The 18,429-nt window shown below is 39.0% G+C and overlaps 1 protein-coding gene across 1 annotated transcript; it reads right to left on the bottom strand.

The window, feature by feature from the left end:
• Positions 1-5,567: 5,567 nt before the first annotated feature.
• Positions 5,568-18,038, bottom strand: LOC111341782 (uncharacterized). The gene is made up of 10 exons (XM_088751148.1): positions 17,732-18,038; positions 17,302-17,353; positions 16,787-16,957; positions 12,841-13,107; positions 11,882-12,154; positions 11,171-11,446; positions 10,760-10,930; positions 10,510-10,686; positions 9,992-10,228; positions 5,568-6,109 (listed from the first exon to the last, which is right to left on the bottom strand). Exons 1-10 carry the CDS (start codon positions 18,023-18,025, stop codon positions 5,781-5,783), a joined length of 2,247 nt encoding a protein of 748 aa, XP_088607274.1. The 5' UTR covers positions 18,026-18,038; the 3' UTR covers positions 5,568-5,780.
• Positions 18,039-18,429: the final 391 nt, after the last annotated feature.

Below are 18,429 nucleotides of genomic sequence, written 5' to 3'. Positions count from 1 at the left end.
TTGGACCATAACTGCTGGAATCGTATATGGCTTTTTCAGTGATTCGTGGGTGTAGTTGAAATGGTTCCAAGCGACCTCGGTTTTTAAGCGAGAATATGAAGCTGTGGGCTGAGTCTACGTAGCTACCAGATGATTCTGAAGCAAATTTCAAATTAAGAATTCTTTTGTTGAAGGGAACGTTACTAGAAAGAATACAACTCATTAGTGGATTCTGGTATGCTCTTGTTTAAAGACAATGCATCCATAATGAGAGTGGTGCGAGAAAGAACGGAAAAGGACCTCGATAAGTGAGCAATATTTCTACTTGTTTCTATAGAACACTTTTAAGAGATTTTGTTCATAAGGTAAAATGACAATGTGACACAAAAACTAGTGATTATCCATAGTGCAAGGCAAATGTATTTTTTAAAGCTGGAAGGACGACGTTTCACTCGATAAATTTTGGCTGTATCACTCGTATAATCAGGAATGTCCTCACTCATACCGTAAGAACTGCAAATTTTAGATTGTAAGTAAATACATTTTTTTATCTCAATGATCAACAAACCTTATCATCAACTATCCTTTAAATGCCAGTGGATACACGTACTTAACAGGCCTCTCGCGTATATTTGATGGTTTGGAGAAATTGCTTCCGGTAATTAATATGGGACTTTTGATTGTGGTGTTTCTTTAAAGCGCGACATTTTACAATATAACGTTTGGCTTTGTTGATAAACAGTTTTTAATATCAATTCCCGGTGTTGTGGCCCTCCCTCCCCCCCATCCCCTCCCCCCCAAAAAAACCTGGAAGTAATGGCTAAAATCAAACGACCGTCGCTCTGAGTCTTTGTCAAGGTAAACCATAACAGTCAAAGTTACAACTTACTCCAGTGTCGTTCAGTGTATCATCCAAATATATACTCTCCCACTCGGATGACCGTAACTGTTGGCCCTCGGCTGTTACATCGGGAGTAGACACAAAGATGTTTTATAGACACAAAGATATCGCAATCTTAAGACAGCACATTAACACTGAGTTGAAAAATGTAACTGGATGGCTTTGCTCTAATAAGCTGTCACTAAATATTGAAAAATCAAGTTATGTCATGTTTCATTCCTCTCAAAAAAAGATATCTGATGATTTCAATTTGGTGATAAATGATGTTTGTCTTAAGAAGGAGAGATCTATTAAGGTGGCTCAATAGGGTTTTTTGGCCGGGCGAAGAATAGGTACGAAGATGGCGCGAGCTTTTAAATGGCATGAAATATGTAAACAAACATGGCGGCTTCACGCGAGTGCACATTTTTTGTCACATAATCGCGAAGTTTACTTGACGAGAGTGAAACGGCATCGATACTTTCCAGTAATGAGCACAATATTGACAGTGAAAGACCAGAAGTTTACACAACGCCTACACAACATCCGTAATGCGTCAGGTCTCCTTTCGGAAAGTGGAAGCGATCGAAACCAGAAAAGAAACAAAAATAAAAAGGTTACACGGAGGGTTCAAAACGTGGAATGCCAAAAGGAAGCTCCAGTATGATAACATATCCAAGGAACACGAACCCCCAGCAAAACGAATGACACGAGCACGTGAGGTTAGTACATTTTTCTTTATTCGGAAGTCTTAATTTTTGGTAAGATTTTCCTGTCAAACTTGTCCTAATTATCGGCCTACCTGTTCTGTTCACTCCAACCCTGATTCCCATCAGCAGAATAAAGCTAAGATGAAGGCGAACCTGCCACAAGGATCCAAACTGGTGGACTTAGAAACCCTTACAGATGGTCTCAAGGAATGCTTATTTTGTCATTACGGTAAATTCTCACTATTTTTAACTGCACTATAGCATATTTTACACCATTATCATATAAAAGAACATAACAAATATTTTGGAGTCTTTTTTCCCTGTTACTTTACAGTGTATTTAACGATATTTCTAGGCCCTTTGTCTCTTGGCAATGTTTTTGAACAGCACAGTGGCTTAGCAAGCACGTTTACTGTTATATGCAGCCAAAGCAATGCGGGATTACTAGGGATCTCAAGAAACTATTGAGAAAAAAGAAGAGGCTTTATAACATCTATAAGAAATCAGGGAAAGCTAGTAATAAACTGAAATATCGGAGTTTCCATAAAGCATTAAAAACGAAATTTAGATCAGTACAAGATCAATACATAGCAAATACTCTTGATAGTGCCACGAAGGAGAAACCAAAGAAATTTTGGTCCTATATTAAATCTAAAAAACAAGATCAAATTGGCATTCCTCCATTATATGTTAATGGTAAGGTGTTGACTGACAGTACAAGTAAAGCTGAAGCTTTAATCAACCATTTTCAACAGATTTTCTCCAAAGAGGATTCTTCCTCCATGCCGAACATAGGCTGCAGTGACATTCCAGCTATGGAGTCAATAATTTTTAACAGAAAGGGTATAATTAATCTGCTTAGGAACTTAGATAGCAAGAAAGCCAATGGCCCAGATAAATTGCCTACTACTCTACTTAAGATAACTGCATCAGAAATAGCTGAAGCTGTTTCTTTCCTTTTCTCCCAGTCATATGAGTCAGGTCAACTCCCCAATGACTGGAAAAATGCTTGTGTAGTACCAGTTTTTAAGAAAGGTGACAAACATGACCCATGTAATTATAGACCTGTTTCCCTTACTGCTGTATTATGTAAAATCATGGAACATATTATTTATAGGCACATTATGCACCATCTTGAGGACAATGACATCTTATTTGCGAACCAACATGGATTTGGAAAAAATCATTCATGTGAATCTCAATCAGTGATTCTGGCTGTCGAAGACCTGGCCAAGAACTTAGATCATGGAGATCAAATGGATATGATCATTCTGGATTTTAGTAAAACCTTTGACAAAGTTCCCCATCAACGCCTCATCAGCAAATTGCAGTTTTATGGCATTCAGGGAAGCACCCTTACTTGGATTAAATCTTGGCTCACTATTAGATCTCAAAGTGTCATAATTGATGGCGTGAGTTCAAAATCTGTTGATGTGACTTCAGGGGTACCTCAAGGCACGGTACTTGGTCCATTAATGTTTTTATTATTCATTAACGATATGCAAAATGGGCTAGGATGTACACTAAGATTGTTTGCTGATGATGCTTTATTGTATCATAAAATCACTCATGATGACACCTTGGCTTTACAGCGAGACCTAGACAAGCTAGGCCAATGGGCTAATAGGTGGCAGATGCTGTTCAATCCTTCTAAATGCTACAAAATGTCTGTTTTCCGTAGTGGATCCCCGGTTGTTAAAGGCTACACTCTTTACAACCAAACCCTGGTATCTGTTCGACAACATCATTATTTAGGTGTTTTGCTGTCTAGTGATCTGCGGTGGAACACTCATGTGGACAAGATTGCTAAAAAGGGGAACTCTTCACTTGCGTTTGTGAAAAGGAACTTGTATGCCTGCACTGAAGAAACTAAACGTACAGCTTATGTATCACTTGTCAGGCCACATTTAGAGTATGCGTCTGCAGTATGGGATCCTTATAGACAGAATCAAGTGGAGAAACTAGAAGCTATCCATAGTCGCGCAGTGAGATTTATTAAACATGATTATAGTGATAAAACTAGCGTGTCCAATTTGAAGAAATCCCTATCTTTGGATTTACTAAGCGAGAGAAGAAAATCCCATCGTTTACAAATTTTCCATAAATCTGTGAACAATAGTATTGCTTTGCCTATCCCGTCTTATAATCAATTGTCTATTAGGAAAACTAGAAATTACTCGACGAATTCATTTATTCAACCACCTGTACATCATGACTACTACAAGTATAGTTTCTTTCCGAGAACTATAAGGGACTGGAACTGTTTGTCACCTGGAACTAGATCACTTAATTATTCAGCTTTTTGCAGTACAAAATTTTTCTAAGTTTAAGCATAGCTATATTGTTAATTACATATTTTATTTATTCATTATTTTTATTAGCTATGTTTACACTTTTATATTTTTATTCTTTTATCTCTTCTTGATGTGTAATAGCGTTGAAGAGTAATAAAGTAGATGTAGATGTAGAAAACACCATTCCAACATCAAAAGAGCACAGATCTGGTGCACGCGGTCCATTGACCTTTGATGTGAACACGAGAGCTCGTACTTTGTAGATCAGGAACCCAATGGAGACAGCACTGAACAAAATGTTCACAATCACGGCAACAGTAAAGAAACCGTTCCCTCGTGAAGTCTTCACTACCTCCATTTTTGCAGTAACTCCTTCAGTTTTCCTGAATGGATATTCGCTCGATGTTCGTGGCTTAAATGACAGTGATAGAATATCAGCTGACAGGAACCAGCTTGTTTAGCTTATACGTGCCTCTGTAACTGATCCTGGCAGGAAACAGCTCTCTGTGTAACTGGCTGACAGACATCTCTCTCAAGATAGAACTAACCAGAAGAAAGCTAATTCTCATAACGCATCCGTGACGAAGAATATTTTTTCTCTTTATCAGTCATACCAGGCAATCCTTTGTACGTTAAACTCAAGCGATCAGAAATTCTACAATGAAATTAAGGTATCCTTGATACAGAAAAACTACTTTAGCGTCACGTTCGCCTTGAGTGATAATCAATCAACTATGACCTTCCCAAGGATGGGTTTTCGTGGAATGCTAATTCGCTACTTAAGCCTGGAGATTTTTTTCATTTATCATCGCTTTACAATGCTGAGCATGTAACATATGTTGCATAAACAGGCCTGAGATGAATAATGTAGAGAACAAGGCATGAAAATAGAAATAACCAATTACTAAGTGACATTGCTTATGGTTTCGTAAGTTGGCCCTACTTTCTTCTCCCATGCGGGAGTTAAATATTTGCAAATTTTGTTCCCGTTTGGGGTCGGGCAAGAGGTAACAGTTTTGTCGAGAAAAAAAAATACGGAACTTCCGAAAATTCTCTTTTGATGAAGATCAGAATTCCGTATACTGATAGGTCTTACATGATAAGTTCCCTCAAGAGAAAATGAACTCTTGGTTTCCTTTAGTTCACCTCTCAGCTGTACCCTTCAGATTTAAGTGGTGAGGTTAATGGTGTGGTCATAAGTATTCACAAAATCTCTCTTAAAGAGGGGTAATAATTTGTGGACAAGACGCTATAATGCTACGGGGGTGTGCGTTGGGGGGGAAGACACGATTTTTCAGCGATATATTTTGGGGTCCTTTTTGGAAAATTTCGCTGACTGATTGGCAAGAAATATACGCGGGGGAGGCGGGGAGGGGCAGATGATATTAGTTTAAAATATTTCATTTTTATTCTAATATTTAGAAAATTTCAATAAAACTATAGTCGTCTGACGTTTTGATGTTGCTAACATCATTATCAAGGTAAAAACGAGAATTTTATAGCGGCGTGAAAATAACTGAGTGGAACTAAAATCTCTTATGTTTCGTACTAGTTTCGCGCGGACAGAGTCATTTTAGGAAACATTTTTGAAAAATTAATATTTATTGTGAGGGAAAGGTGAATTATCATTTGATATGAAGCGATGCTTCAAATCAAATGACATTTCAGAATTGTAAGAGAATTGAAAGAAATAAACATGAGAAATTTGTTGTTAAGGTTTATTAAGCATTTTGTTAATCAACAGTAATGTATTAATTACGTCCATTATGCTTACAATTCTATGCAAAATAAATTCGCCGTCTGCTTCTATATCTTGCCCTTACATTCTCTTTTAGCTAATCTGTTCAGCCATTTGTATTTTATCGTTAGAGGATTTCTTACCAAAAATCATCAAAGCCTTGCTGCGTGAAAAAAATATCAGCCTTTGTGAGTCTGATAAAACACTTCCACCTCATGGGGCTGGAAATTGTAACTTCCTGCAAACAGGCTTCTGGTGTCACTCGCACCGTATTTGTACCCAGCCGGCGACACATATGAATGTCCCAAGTTGATGTAGGAATTCGTGCTGTAGCCTGCAGAGTTTGCAATATAAATGTCGTGTCCACCGAAGGTTGGGCCGTAACCGTTGTTGCCGTATATGGCATACTTACTCTTCCTGACATGAAGTTTAAATGGCTCCAGTCCATAATGGTTTTTAAAAGAGAATATGAAGCTATAGGTCGAATCTTCGTAAGAGCCACCCGAGTCTGAAAGGAACAGTAATGAATTAGAAATATGCTGCAAAGTACATACATGCATGCTTTGCCGAAGAAAGAATGAAAAAACAAAGAAAGCAAAATCCATGAAAGCTTTAAATGGCTTTGTGAAATCGGCTATAGTTGTGTCCTTTCGAATTTTTGTTTTGTACCCTTGAAACTGGAATAAGTTTGTCCTCTTGTTTGCTGGTACCAGCAAGATAGCATCTTGTTCTATTACATCTAAAACATCTTAAATTTACATTTTAAATGTTCTTGTTCTATTACATTTTTTCCTATTACATTTTAAATGTAATAGATCTTTGTCGCAACTTCTAGGTTGAATCTGATTCCATTTTAAGTTTTCAAACATGCAAGAGTTACAAGATACGATCAAAATTTTCCTGTGATTCTAAGAACATCATTTATTTGGCCTCGTGCAAGAAATGTCGCCTACAATACATTTGTTCCACAACAAATGACTTTAGAGTTAGATTTCGCAACCATAAGTCTGCTATGGTCACTTAGAAAAAGACCTGTGAAGTAGCGGTACATTTCAACAAAACATCACATGATTTAAGCGATTTCTCATTCCAATACATTGATCAAGTGCAGGCGACAGTAAACAATTTAGGTAACATTGAGAAACTTTTAATTACCAAAGAAGCATATTGGAGCGCACAGTTGTTCTCTCTGGCACCCTTCGGCTTGAATAAGCGCCAGGAATTTCACTCCAAAAAAGAATAACTATGATTAATGCGGATAATTTTTTTCAAATAGGGCGGGGATCACAGGTCCCGGTCTCAGCTTTGATTGGAAATTTTGGTACAACTCTCGCCTTTCTTCAACGGTGGTTCCCTAACATTTTCAGTGGATTTGAAAATTTTTTAATTTCTTTGTTTTTCTTGTAGATTGTGATAGTTTTTCGTGTAGTAATTACTGTTTTTGTTAATAGATGTCCTTACGCCCTCTTTGTAAATCCATTTTAGGAGTTTGTAAGTTATTGTATCACGGCTGATGAAGGTCTCAGACTGAAAAGTTTTTTATTAAACTTTTTAGATTTTTTATTGAGTATATGTCTTCCTTCGCTCGAAGTTGTCCGTCCTCTTGTACCACACTACTTCTCCTATTATTTATCGAGGTTTGGACTGCGGATCCTTTTGGATCCTTCTGGCGCGGCGTCTCTGTTGGCTCGAAGCCCATTAACTTGTTCTTTATATATATATATATATATAAAGAACATACAAAGCTTTGCTTTCATGTCCAAATTGAGCACTCTATCTAGGATGAGTCATTGCCGTTGCAATTGCGCATGCTCGCTGGTTTACTCTAGTTTGAGCACTCTGGCATGGCTTAGACGATACCACAAAGGTTGGGTCGTTTGGGGTGACCGTCTCGGTTCTCCCCCATCCTAGCATTAGCACTGCACTGATGAGGGTCCGTGGCCGGGGGCGCCTGAAAAACAAAAAAAACTGCACTGATGAGGCCCAGAAGGCCGAAACAGTACTGTCTGCAGTTAGTTATATATATATATATATATATATATATATATATATATATATAACTGCGTTAGTTGCTATATATATATATATATATATATATATATATATATAGCAACTAACGACTAACGACCTATATATATATATATATATATATAGGAACTCTCAGGCCAACTCTCAGGAACTCTCAGGCCAACAAAGGTGCACCGCGCCAGAAGGATCAATAAAGATTCGCAGTCCAAACCTCACAGCAAACACGAACGTAGTAAGTTTAAAAATTGCGAGGATAAACAACTTCTGACGTCAAAAATATAAAAAAATTTTAATAAAAAACGTTTCGGTCCGAGACCTTCTTCAGTCATCTACAACCCTTGAAACGAAAAATGAGAGCATCAAACAAGATCGAAGTGCTAATGATTACGAAGGAAGCGAAGGAAGGCATATACTCAATAAAAAATCTAAAAAGTTTAATAAAAAACGTTTCGGTCCGAGACCTTCATCAGTTGTAATACAATAACTTACAAACTCCTAAAATGGATTTACAAAGAGGGCGTAATGACACCTATTAACAAAAACAGTAATTACTACGCGAAAAATTATCACAATCTACAAGAAATTCCTTTCTTTTATTCAAACCATGGCGTGTTTTTCGAAAATAGAATTTGCTATAATTCATTTTCCATCTTATATTAGGCGCTACTAATTGATCGTTTATAGGCCCTTTTCTTGGGTTTTGTCGGCCCTTTAGGTGTGGATTGGGCTCAGAGGCCCTGGCAAGGGATCTTATCATGATTAGTATCATTTAAGGGCCCCTCCAGGGATTTTGTTGCTAATTTGCCCTTTCGGGCTCCAAAGGCCTTGTTTTGGGATTTTGTTACGGTTTACAGTTGTAGTTAAAAGTGGGCCTCCCCTTTTTTTGCTTGCCGCATTGCTTCTCTGCAATTGGTTACGCCACTCATTTTAACATATTTAGTATTCTTATCTCTTAGTTTTTAGGGTTTGTTTCTTGTATTTTGTCCATTACTTTCTTTGTAATTAGGTTTTTTGATATCTTTTTATTAGCACCAGTTCATTAGTCGTTATCTGTAATTACGTAATCATTAGCACTTCGATCTTGTTTGATGCTCTCTTTTTTTGTTTCAAGGGTTGTAGATGACTGAAGAAGGTCTCGGACCGAAACGTTATTTTATTAAAATTTGTTTATATTTTTGACGTCAGAAGTTGTTTATCCTCGCAATTTTTAAACTTTCTTAGCACTGCACTGATGAGGCCCAGAAGGCCGAAACAGTACTGTCTGCAGTTAGATATAGCTCTTTGGCATACAAAGCTTTGCTTTCATGTCCAAATTGAGCACTCTATCTAGGATGAGTCATTGCCGTTGCAATTGCGCATGCTCGCTGGTTTACTCTAGTTTGAGCACTCTGGCATGGCTTAGACGATACCACAAAGGTTGGGTCGTTTGGGGTGACCGTCTCGGTTCTCCCCCATCCTAGCATTAGCACTGCACTGATGAGGCCCAGAAGGCCGAAACAGTACTGTCTGCAGTTATATATATACAAGTTAAAAGGCCTCGAGCCAACAGTGACGCAGCGCCAGAAGGATCCAAAAGGATTCACAGTCCAAACCTCGATAAATAATGGGAAAAATATTGTAGTACACGAGGACGGACAACTTCGAGCTAAGAAAGACATATAAAATAAAAAGTCTAAGAAAGTTTGATAAATTACGTTTCGGTCCGAGACCGAAACGTATTTTATTAAACTTTCTTAGACTTTTTATTTGAGTATATGTCTTTCTTAGCTCGAAGTTGTCCGTTCTCGTGTACTACAATATTTATATATATATATATATATATATATATATATATATATATATATGTATAACTAACTGCAGACAGTATTGTTTCGGCCTTCTGGGCCTCATCATGTAGGTAGGTAGGTAGGTAGGTATGTATGTATGTTTGTATGCATGCATGCATGCATGTATGTATGTATGTATGTATGTATGCATGCATGCATGCATGCATGTATGTATCTATGTATATATATCCATCCTAGGGTGGGTAGTGTCATGCAATTGCTCGATGCTCCTTTAAAGGATTAATTCAAGTCTCTACTTTTTCTTTTTTTTTTTTTTAAAGATGAGCATTTTATGAAAGCTACCTACTCATGGAGAACTGGAAGGGAGAAAAATTGTATTCATGAAAAAATCTTTATTAAAACCGCAAAAATTTGACCACTATTACACTGATTTCATTCTTTGTTTTGTTTGCTTTTTTTGGGTTGAGTCAGAAATCATATGTTGGCTCTCGGCGCTTTTTCCCATAGAACATTCAAATTTTTCTACGCAGCTGATTTCTGCCTTCTTCCAGGGTCCTGGTTATCTCATTACTTACGCCAGTTCCTGTCTGTGTATCCACCAAAAATGTATTCTCTCACTCTAATAAACGTCACCGTTGGTCCTAAGCTGTTGCACTGTGAATGGAATGTACTGGAGCTCCATCCATGATCAGTAGCTCTGTAGCATAGTTTCCACTTGGCTGGCAGAGTAGACACAGGACCCAGCCATCCTTTGAGCAGCTCCCAGTATTCAGTTTTGTTCAGGAGGATTTCTGAGTGCTCAAACTCCGGACCTGATGTGAGAAAGTCACATGCATTTAAAAATCTGAATGTGGATAAGAGTAAACTTGGAATGTAATTAAGGGAAGGATTCAAATGTTAGCCAAAGGGGATTCTGTATAAGTTGTCTTAAGCATGACTTCTGCAATGGAACTTTTTCAAAATACTTTTATTTGTTAGAGATCATTATTATCTTAGACCCAGCCCAGTGCACGTAATTTCAAGATTTTGAAAATCTTCCTTTTCGAAGACAATAGTCGAAATGTTTAATGCCTTCCGTACTCAAGAACGTTACCTTCACATGTTGGTCCTTCTTCTGTCCAGTTTCCATTCTCTTTACAAATCCTGACGTGTGGTCCTCTAAGCTGGTATCCCTTGTTGCACTTAAAGGTGACATTTTTTCCTTCCCAAAATTCATCTCCTATACTGTAGCCATTCTCTAGAGGAGCAGGTTCATCGCAAAGACGATGGCCTAAGGAAACAATGAGTTATTTTATTAATTTAATCTTCATGGCATGCTTAATTTATAGTTATCTTCTTCTTACATGTCGGTACCACGTTACTCCAGTTGCCATTTTCTAAGCACAGTCTGTTCGTGGGTCCCTCCAGGTGGTATCCTGCGTCACAGGCGAAGGCAACCATCTCTCCTGCCCAATAATTCTCTCCAACCTTGTATCCGTTCACTGGAACTTGAGGTTCGCCGCATCCAACCAGCTCTGATGTAGATTATGACAAAAATATAGAATAAGACAGGGAACTATGGGCAAACAAACTTCCGTTACGCAAATAAGTATCACTGTCGTCAAAATGCAACTATAGCATATCATGTATTGAACGTGAGTCAAAGCTGCTTTACCAGGTAATCTTCTGCATCTCTATAATTCTTTACCCTAAGTGTACAAATCGAGTGATGCCTCCCTATCTCTGCAAAAGACCTGTAAAATTTTTATCCTTACCCGCAGTGGTAGTGATTTCTGCCGTTCCGTTGTCGTAGTTTTTAAAGAAACATTTGTACACTCCCTGGTCAGAGGGGCCAAAGCTTGGAATGAAGAGTTGTCCTCTCACCTCTTCATCATTCTTTGTGGTTGTATTGGTCGAAATTACCACTCCATCCTTACTCCACTCTAGACTGGGAACAGGGGACCCGCGGGCAGCACATTGCAGTCTAACACTGCCATCGATCTTCGTTATCTTGACAATGGTTGATGGAGCTGATGTGATTTCAGGTGGGACTTCGATAGTATATTTAAAAAGAAAAAGCTTATGTCGATCTTGAGCTCACAACGCAATGTTAGTTACAATCTGATCCAGAACATCGATACCTAATATAGACCAATAAATATTTGATAAAGAGTCCTTGAATATGAATCACAAATATATCAAAAGAAACAGTCATTACAATTTTTTACACCAAAATAATAAAACGCTGTCCATGAGTTTATCTTTTCCCTTTTTTCGAAAACAAATTTGGGCTATTCATACTGTCTTGCGGAAAACAATTTCAAAGGAACAGGTATGGTCTTGCAACCGGCTGTAGCAGCAATAAAGCAGACACTACTCAGATTACTTGAATTTGAACAACAGAATTGAGCAACAGCTAGATAATTGAGGGTTAATCGCACTCGGAGTTCCAAATATCTTTGGACACTTTTGAACTGTTCACTTACTGACAGGTTTCACAACAAGCACGATAAGTGCATAGACATGACCCAGGTGATTTTCTCCGCGGCACATAAAAGGTCCTCTGTCACCCTGCCTAGTGTCTTTGATGACCAAATCTTTACCAGCCACCACGTGACGGCCAATAGGCAATGGCCGGAACGACCGGGTCCATTGTATCTTTGGCGGAGGGAAGGAGAAGATGTTGCATGTCAGGGTCGTATCCCAAGTTTCATATCCCAGGTGATAGGTCTCTGGTGCCTGAACGAATCTGGGAGGGACTGCAAAAAAAACACATAGCAAATCAAAACACATCAAAAATATATATATATAAAAAAAAAGACCAGATAAGGACTCCTGGAACACTTTTTAATGAAAAACTTTAGCAGCAAATCTTACAAGCCAAGAATAAAGCCATACTTTAAAAAGACTAGTTCGAAATTGACTTACCTTTTATTATCCATGAGTTACGCTTCGAAAATCTGAAAGTATGACCTTTTTTAACTGATTAACCTACCTCAGCCAATAATGTTCTCCATTATTGATAAATGAATGACATTTTAAGACCTGAGCCAAATTAATGGCACCGTGACGTCATTGGCAACGACACGAAGTATGACATAAGAAGCAGACTAACAACTGAAATCATGATAATGATAAAAAATACTAACAATGATAACAGTAAAGAGAAGAATACAGTAGAAATCAGTTCAATCGTACTCTTTAAGGAAAAAATGAAATGTTTCGAGTTAGCGAGGCTCCAAGTTGGCTGATAGTAAATGACTAAAACGATGTGTCAAGGGAAATCGGATCTTGTTCGAGTTACCAAGGGGTTTGAGTTAACTGAGCTCGTGTCAGCGGGGTTTGACTGTAATGATAAGAAGATAACGATGAACTAAATCAACAACAACTTTAACATCAACTGAGATCCAAGCAACGATTACAATGCATAATTAGTTTTCTATACCTTCGACAACAATTTTCACAGTTGCAGACTCGACTCCTATGAAATTCCTTGCTTCACATCTGTACAGGCCTCGATCGCTGAACTGAATGCTGGGAAACGTCAACATACCTGTATCTTTGTTATACTTCCTGGAGTTTATCTTTTGGCCATTTTTAAACCACGTGACCTCTGGTTTTGGAAAGCCTTTTGAGTAGCAGGGTAGGGAGACATTGCTATCCTCTTTGACAGTCATGCTGGTTGGTGGCTTCTTTTTTATTCTTGGGATATCTTGGGCGCAAAAAAGATAAAAGTGCTTAAAATGTGGTTTGCTTTGGTTAAGAGCACTGTTTCAATCTTTCAAAGAGGAGGTCTTTACGGCTGTTTCAAACGCAAGCAAAAAATAGAAGTATTGTTCTCTGGTGTCAAGCCGATCGTAGTTTATTCATAGTAGTTTTAACCGTTTATCCATCGTAGTTTTAACCGCCTCCCAGTTAGCTCAATTGGTTAGAGCGCCGGATTGTGTTCTGCGGGAGGTCAAGGGCTTGAACCCCGGCCGGACCAATACTCATGCTCTTAAAATAAGTCAGGAGAAATTGCTACCTTTCTATAATCAAGAAATGGATAGATATTCTAGTATTCTCGGATAAGGACGAATAAACCGTAGGCCCCGTCTCCTGCAGGGTTAGGGGTAGGAGACGTTAATTTCCCACGAACGAGATTACTGTGTCGTGGATGTCCTCCCCTGGGCTGGGATGGGTGGGAATTGGCCCTGAAAAGCCCCCATGGGAAGTGGTGAACCAACGTATGTATGTATGTATGTATGTATGTATGTGTCTATGATTATAAGTTTCTGATCAGTGACCCAACCGCTTTAGAGACCGATCAATTATAATTGAATAAAGGCTGATAGTTTCGAAAGAAACTGTTTGGGGCTGCGTCGGTGGGAGTAACGAAATAATTTGGATATATCAACAAAGTTGAAATGGTAAATTGGCCACCGTAATGATTACAAAAGCTGACGTTTCGAGCGTTAGCCCTTCGTCGGAGCGAATAGAGGAATTGTGGGTTGTGTGTGCTTTTAAAGGCAGAAAATGGAGCTACGTTATTGGTGGGTGCATGGCATGGAATGAAAAGCGTTCATTGATCCCTGTGGGATTTAGACTGCCGGTTTGAAAGATGAGCTTTTGTTCAAGATTTTTACGGCTTTCCGTGCCACCTAAGTGCAAGGAAAGACCGCAGATTGCCATATGTTGCTTAGAATGATTGGGTAAATTAAAATGTCTAGCGACTGGTTTCGATGTGTCCTTGTCATTCCTTTCCACGTCTCGAAGGTGTTCTCGGAATCGGTCACCTAGTCTTCTGCCTGTTTCGCCGATGTATATCTTTTTGCAATAAGTGCAAGTTATGCAATAGATTACATTAGCGGAGGTGCACGTGAAGTGATCGGTGATCTTAATGGATCGTTTAGGTCCCGATATTTTATCAGTGTTGTGAATGAAAGGACACGTTTTGCATCGTGCACGAGCGCATTTAAAAGTGCCTGGTTGCTCATTAGTCTGAAAAGAACTTCTGACCAAAAAATTGCCTAAGTTTTTGTCGCGTTTGAATGAAATGAGCGGAGGCTGCTCCAAAGACATAGTTATCAAAGCGGCCGATAAGGGCGGCTCAGTCGTTGTTTGGCGCACCGACCTCTACCAAAAAGAAGCTTTGCGGCAACTTTCTGACACCTCTTTTTATCAAAAGATCGACAAAGACCTCACTGCCAGCAATCAAAACTCCGTCAAGAATACGATCAACCAACTCATAACTAAACAAGAATTGCCGGCCACAGCAAAGAATCTCATCATAACCACTCCTAGAACTTCTCGTATTTACTTTTTACCTAAAATTCACAAACCTAACAACCCGGGTCGGCCCATTGTCTCGGCTTGCAGCTGCCCTACCGAACTTATCTCCAGCTATTTAGACAAAATTATGGCTCCCATCGTCAAAACTTTACCATCATATATTAAAGACAGCCAACACGCTCTTCAAACTTTTCAAGACTTTAATTTCCTCGGCCAAAACAAACTCCTTTTCACCATGGACATTACGTCTCTTTACACTGTCATTCCTAATGGCGAAGGCCTTCTGGCCCTTAAACATTTTTTTGATCAACGTACTGTTAAGGAACCTAAATCTGAAACACTACTACGCTTAGCCGAACTAGTGCTCACACTCAATTGTTTTTCATTCGGAAACAACTTCTTCAAACAAACCAATGGTGTAGCCATGGGCACCAAAATGGGACCTAGCTATGCGAATCTTTTTGTAGGTTTTGTCGAACACCAATTTTTCAGCCAATACAACGGGTCCAAACCTGAACTCTACGGTCGCTACATCGACGACTGTATCGGCGCTACCTCCTCTACCAGAGAGGAGCTCACTCAATTCATAACTGCAGTCAATTCTTTTCACCCGGCTCTGAAATATACTTGGGAAATTTCTGACAATTCTTTATCCTTCTTAGACGTCAAAGTTTCAATTGAAGGTAACGGTTTATGCACTAGTGTGTATTACAAACCTACAGACTCGCATAATTACTTGTTATATTCGTCTTCTCATCCATCTCACGTTAAGAATTCCATTCCTTTTTCTCAGTTTCTAAGACTTCGTCGTTTATGTAGTAATGACTCTGATTTTCACCACAAATCAGAGTCAATGTGCCAGTTCTTCGATGAACGTGGTTACCCTGTTTCCGTCGTTCAAGCGGGTTACCACCGCGCTCAACTTATTGATCGACATTCAGCACTACAAACGTCGCATAAGGAAGATTCCGACCGCATTCCATTCACTCTCACGTTTCACCCTCACAACCACTCAGTTAAATCCATCATTCTTAAAAACTTCAAATTACTTCAAAACGATCCAGAGACAGGCACTATCTTTTCGAAGCCTCCGCTCATTTCATTCAAACGCGACAAAAACTTAGGCAATTTTTTGGTCAGAAGTTCTTTTCAGACTAATGAGCAACCAGGCACTTTTAAATGCGCTCGTGCACGATGCAAAACGTGTCCTTTCATTCACAACACTGATAAAATATCGGGACCTAAACGATCCATTAAGATCACCGATCACTTCACGTGCACCTCCGCTAATGTAATCTATTGCATAACTTGCACTTATTGCAAAAAGATATACATCGGCGAAACAGGCAGAAGACTAGGTGACCGATTCCGAGAACACCTTCGAGACGTGGAAAGGAATGACAAGGACACATCGAAACCAGTCGCTAGACATTTTAATTTACCCAATCATTCTAAGCAACATATGGCAATCTGCGGTCTTTCCTTGCACTTAGGTGGCACGGAAAGCCGTAAAAATCTTGAACAAAAGCTCATCTTTCAAACCGGCAGTCTAAATCCCACAGGGATCAATGAACGCTTTTCATTCCACTAATTTATTCATGTTTTTCTCGTTGCCATGCACCCACCAATAACGTAGCTCCATTTTCTGCCTTTAAAAGCACACACAACCCACAATTCCTCTATTCGCTCCGACGAAGGGCTAACGCTCGAAACGTCAGCTTTTGTAATCATTACGGTGGCCAATTTACCATTTCAACTTTGTTGATATATCCAAATTATACAATTATAATTGAGTATCTTTCCGTCTCACCGATGTTTTCAATAAACATAGATGCTGTCAGTAAGCCAATTAGACTGTCACAGAATTTTCAAGCTTCCAAAATTTACAAAAGGCAACTCTAGTATTCAGATACTGGAAACGTGCATAAGCGTTTAAAGTGCTGCAATGTTCACCGCCAGACGTTTTCTTATTGGTAGTTTTCATTCATAATTCTCTTTGGAAATTGAATGACATTGGTAGAAGATGAATATATCCATGCACTTGCCCAGGCATTTCCATCATAGAGTTTGAACAAACTTTACAGAAGCCAACATTATACAACAAAGCAACTCAAAATCACCTATATCCTGGAGTAGTCTCGAAGTATTTCCCGCTAAAGCGCTTCCAGGTCTCCCTCTGGGTCCTTGGCGACCACGTGCCCCAGGAGGGCCCCTTTTCCCCACCTTTCCAATGTAACCTGGGCGACCCCGACGTCCTCGGGGCCCATCACGGCCCTGCGGCCCACGAGCTCCTGCAAGGAAATTTCAGATTGGGTCCATTTGTTAGTTTAAAAATGGCAAACTGTCAGCACTACTGTAAAAATTCCGGATTTCTGCAACAAAGGTGAATTTGTTTGCAAAACGGAATTAAGAATATTGGTAATTATATCATAACCCTGAAATTAAAGATATACAATCAGATAAATTTGAAATTTGATTTAAAAAAGAAGATCATTTTGATAACTGCTAGACACGAGTGACAGAGAAAACTCGCGCTTTTTCAGAAGATAAATCTTGGTGATCGACATCAGAAGGTGGACAAAGAGGGATGAGGCTGAAGGAAAACCATAATTGTAGAGTTTCAGCAAATGCTCACCTCTCATACAGATAACGTTTCGATCTGTTCCATTGTTAATCTTTGTAGTGACCTAAAACAAAAAAAAAATCTTCTGATAAATCGATTAAAATATTAAATTCTTCGAGGTGCGATTGGTCATTAAAAAAGTGCATGTAATTGAAGGTTATTTTAGCGTGATGGCAAGTTTGATAAAGAATAATCATTACCGAGATGCAAAACACTGATATCCCCATTACACTACGAGAAGAACATGATTTGCTCAAAAATAGATCTTTCAAATCCATAGTGTCATTTGTGACATCTCGTAAAAAGAGCGGCTGAAACAAGAGGGGAGATAAGCCAATTGCCCACAGATCGAAATGGTGGACTAAAAATCAAAGCTCAATGGACTGTTTTACCAAAAACTATAAAAAAATAAGATATGCGGCTTTGCAATTTTAAAAAGTACCTTTGCAGAAACTCCAAGTCCAAATAACTGGACGCAAGCATTGTGGCAACTGTTGCAGGTTTTTGATTCTCCATGATATTCAGCAGCTCTTTTGTTTCGATTCATTGAACCTGCTCGTTCACTTTTTCTCGCTTCTGCCTCGTGTTTCAGGTCGCTCCGCAATTGGAAAACTTCTCCCTCTAACACTTGCACTTTGTAAATGAGGAACCCGACGGACACAACACTGAATAGAATGTTGACAATCACAGCAACAGTCCATAAACTGTTGCCTCGCGACTTCTTCACTGCCTCCATTGTTGATCAATGAACTGCGTGTTGTTTTGCCCGAGTTTGCGGGTTAAGTAACAGTGGAAAGCTAGACAGGAATAAGCTGGTTTTGAGCTGACGTGCGTCACCTATTGAACATCACAGGAAGACAAGTCTGCAATCCATTGTCATTATTTACGTACAGTTGTTTTGTCATGAATCCATGGTTTTGAAATTTTGTTCATTTACAAGAGACTTCTTATATATTTTTTCTTGTAATCATTTCCAGCCAGGAGGTAAAGAGAGAGGTTAAAGAAAATGCAATATGAAAAGGAACTATTTTGGTATCACTTCCCCTTGCACTGTAAGTCTGAGCCTTCTCCCAATGATATCAGGTGTCGAATGAAGCAGTCATGATCATGTGAACTAGCAACTGTAGAGAGGCATACGGG

This window comes from Stylophora pistillata, chromosome 2 (genome assembly GCF_964205215.1).
Source record: "Stylophora pistillata chromosome 2, jaStyPist1.2, whole genome shotgun sequence".
Lineage (NCBI taxonomy): Eukaryota > Metazoa > Cnidaria > Anthozoa > Scleractinia > Pocilloporidae > Stylophora > Stylophora pistillata.
The sequence above is the reverse complement of the archived record's forward strand: the minus strand, read 5'-3'. Positions and strand labels throughout refer to the sequence as shown.

Coding starts and splice junctions, on each gene's coding strand:
- LOC111341782 (XM_088751148.1), bottom strand. CDS start 18,025: ATGGAGGCAGTGAAGAAGTCGCGAGGCAACAGTTTATGGACTGTTGCT. Junction 17,354..17,731: donor GACTTGGAGTTTCTGCAAAG/GTACTTTTTAAA, acceptor TTTTTGTTTTAG/GTCACTACAAAGATTAACAA. Junction 10,229..10,509: donor AGAAGGACCAACATGTGAAG/GTAACGTTCTTG, acceptor TTCTCACATCAG/GTCCGGAGTTTGAGCACTCA.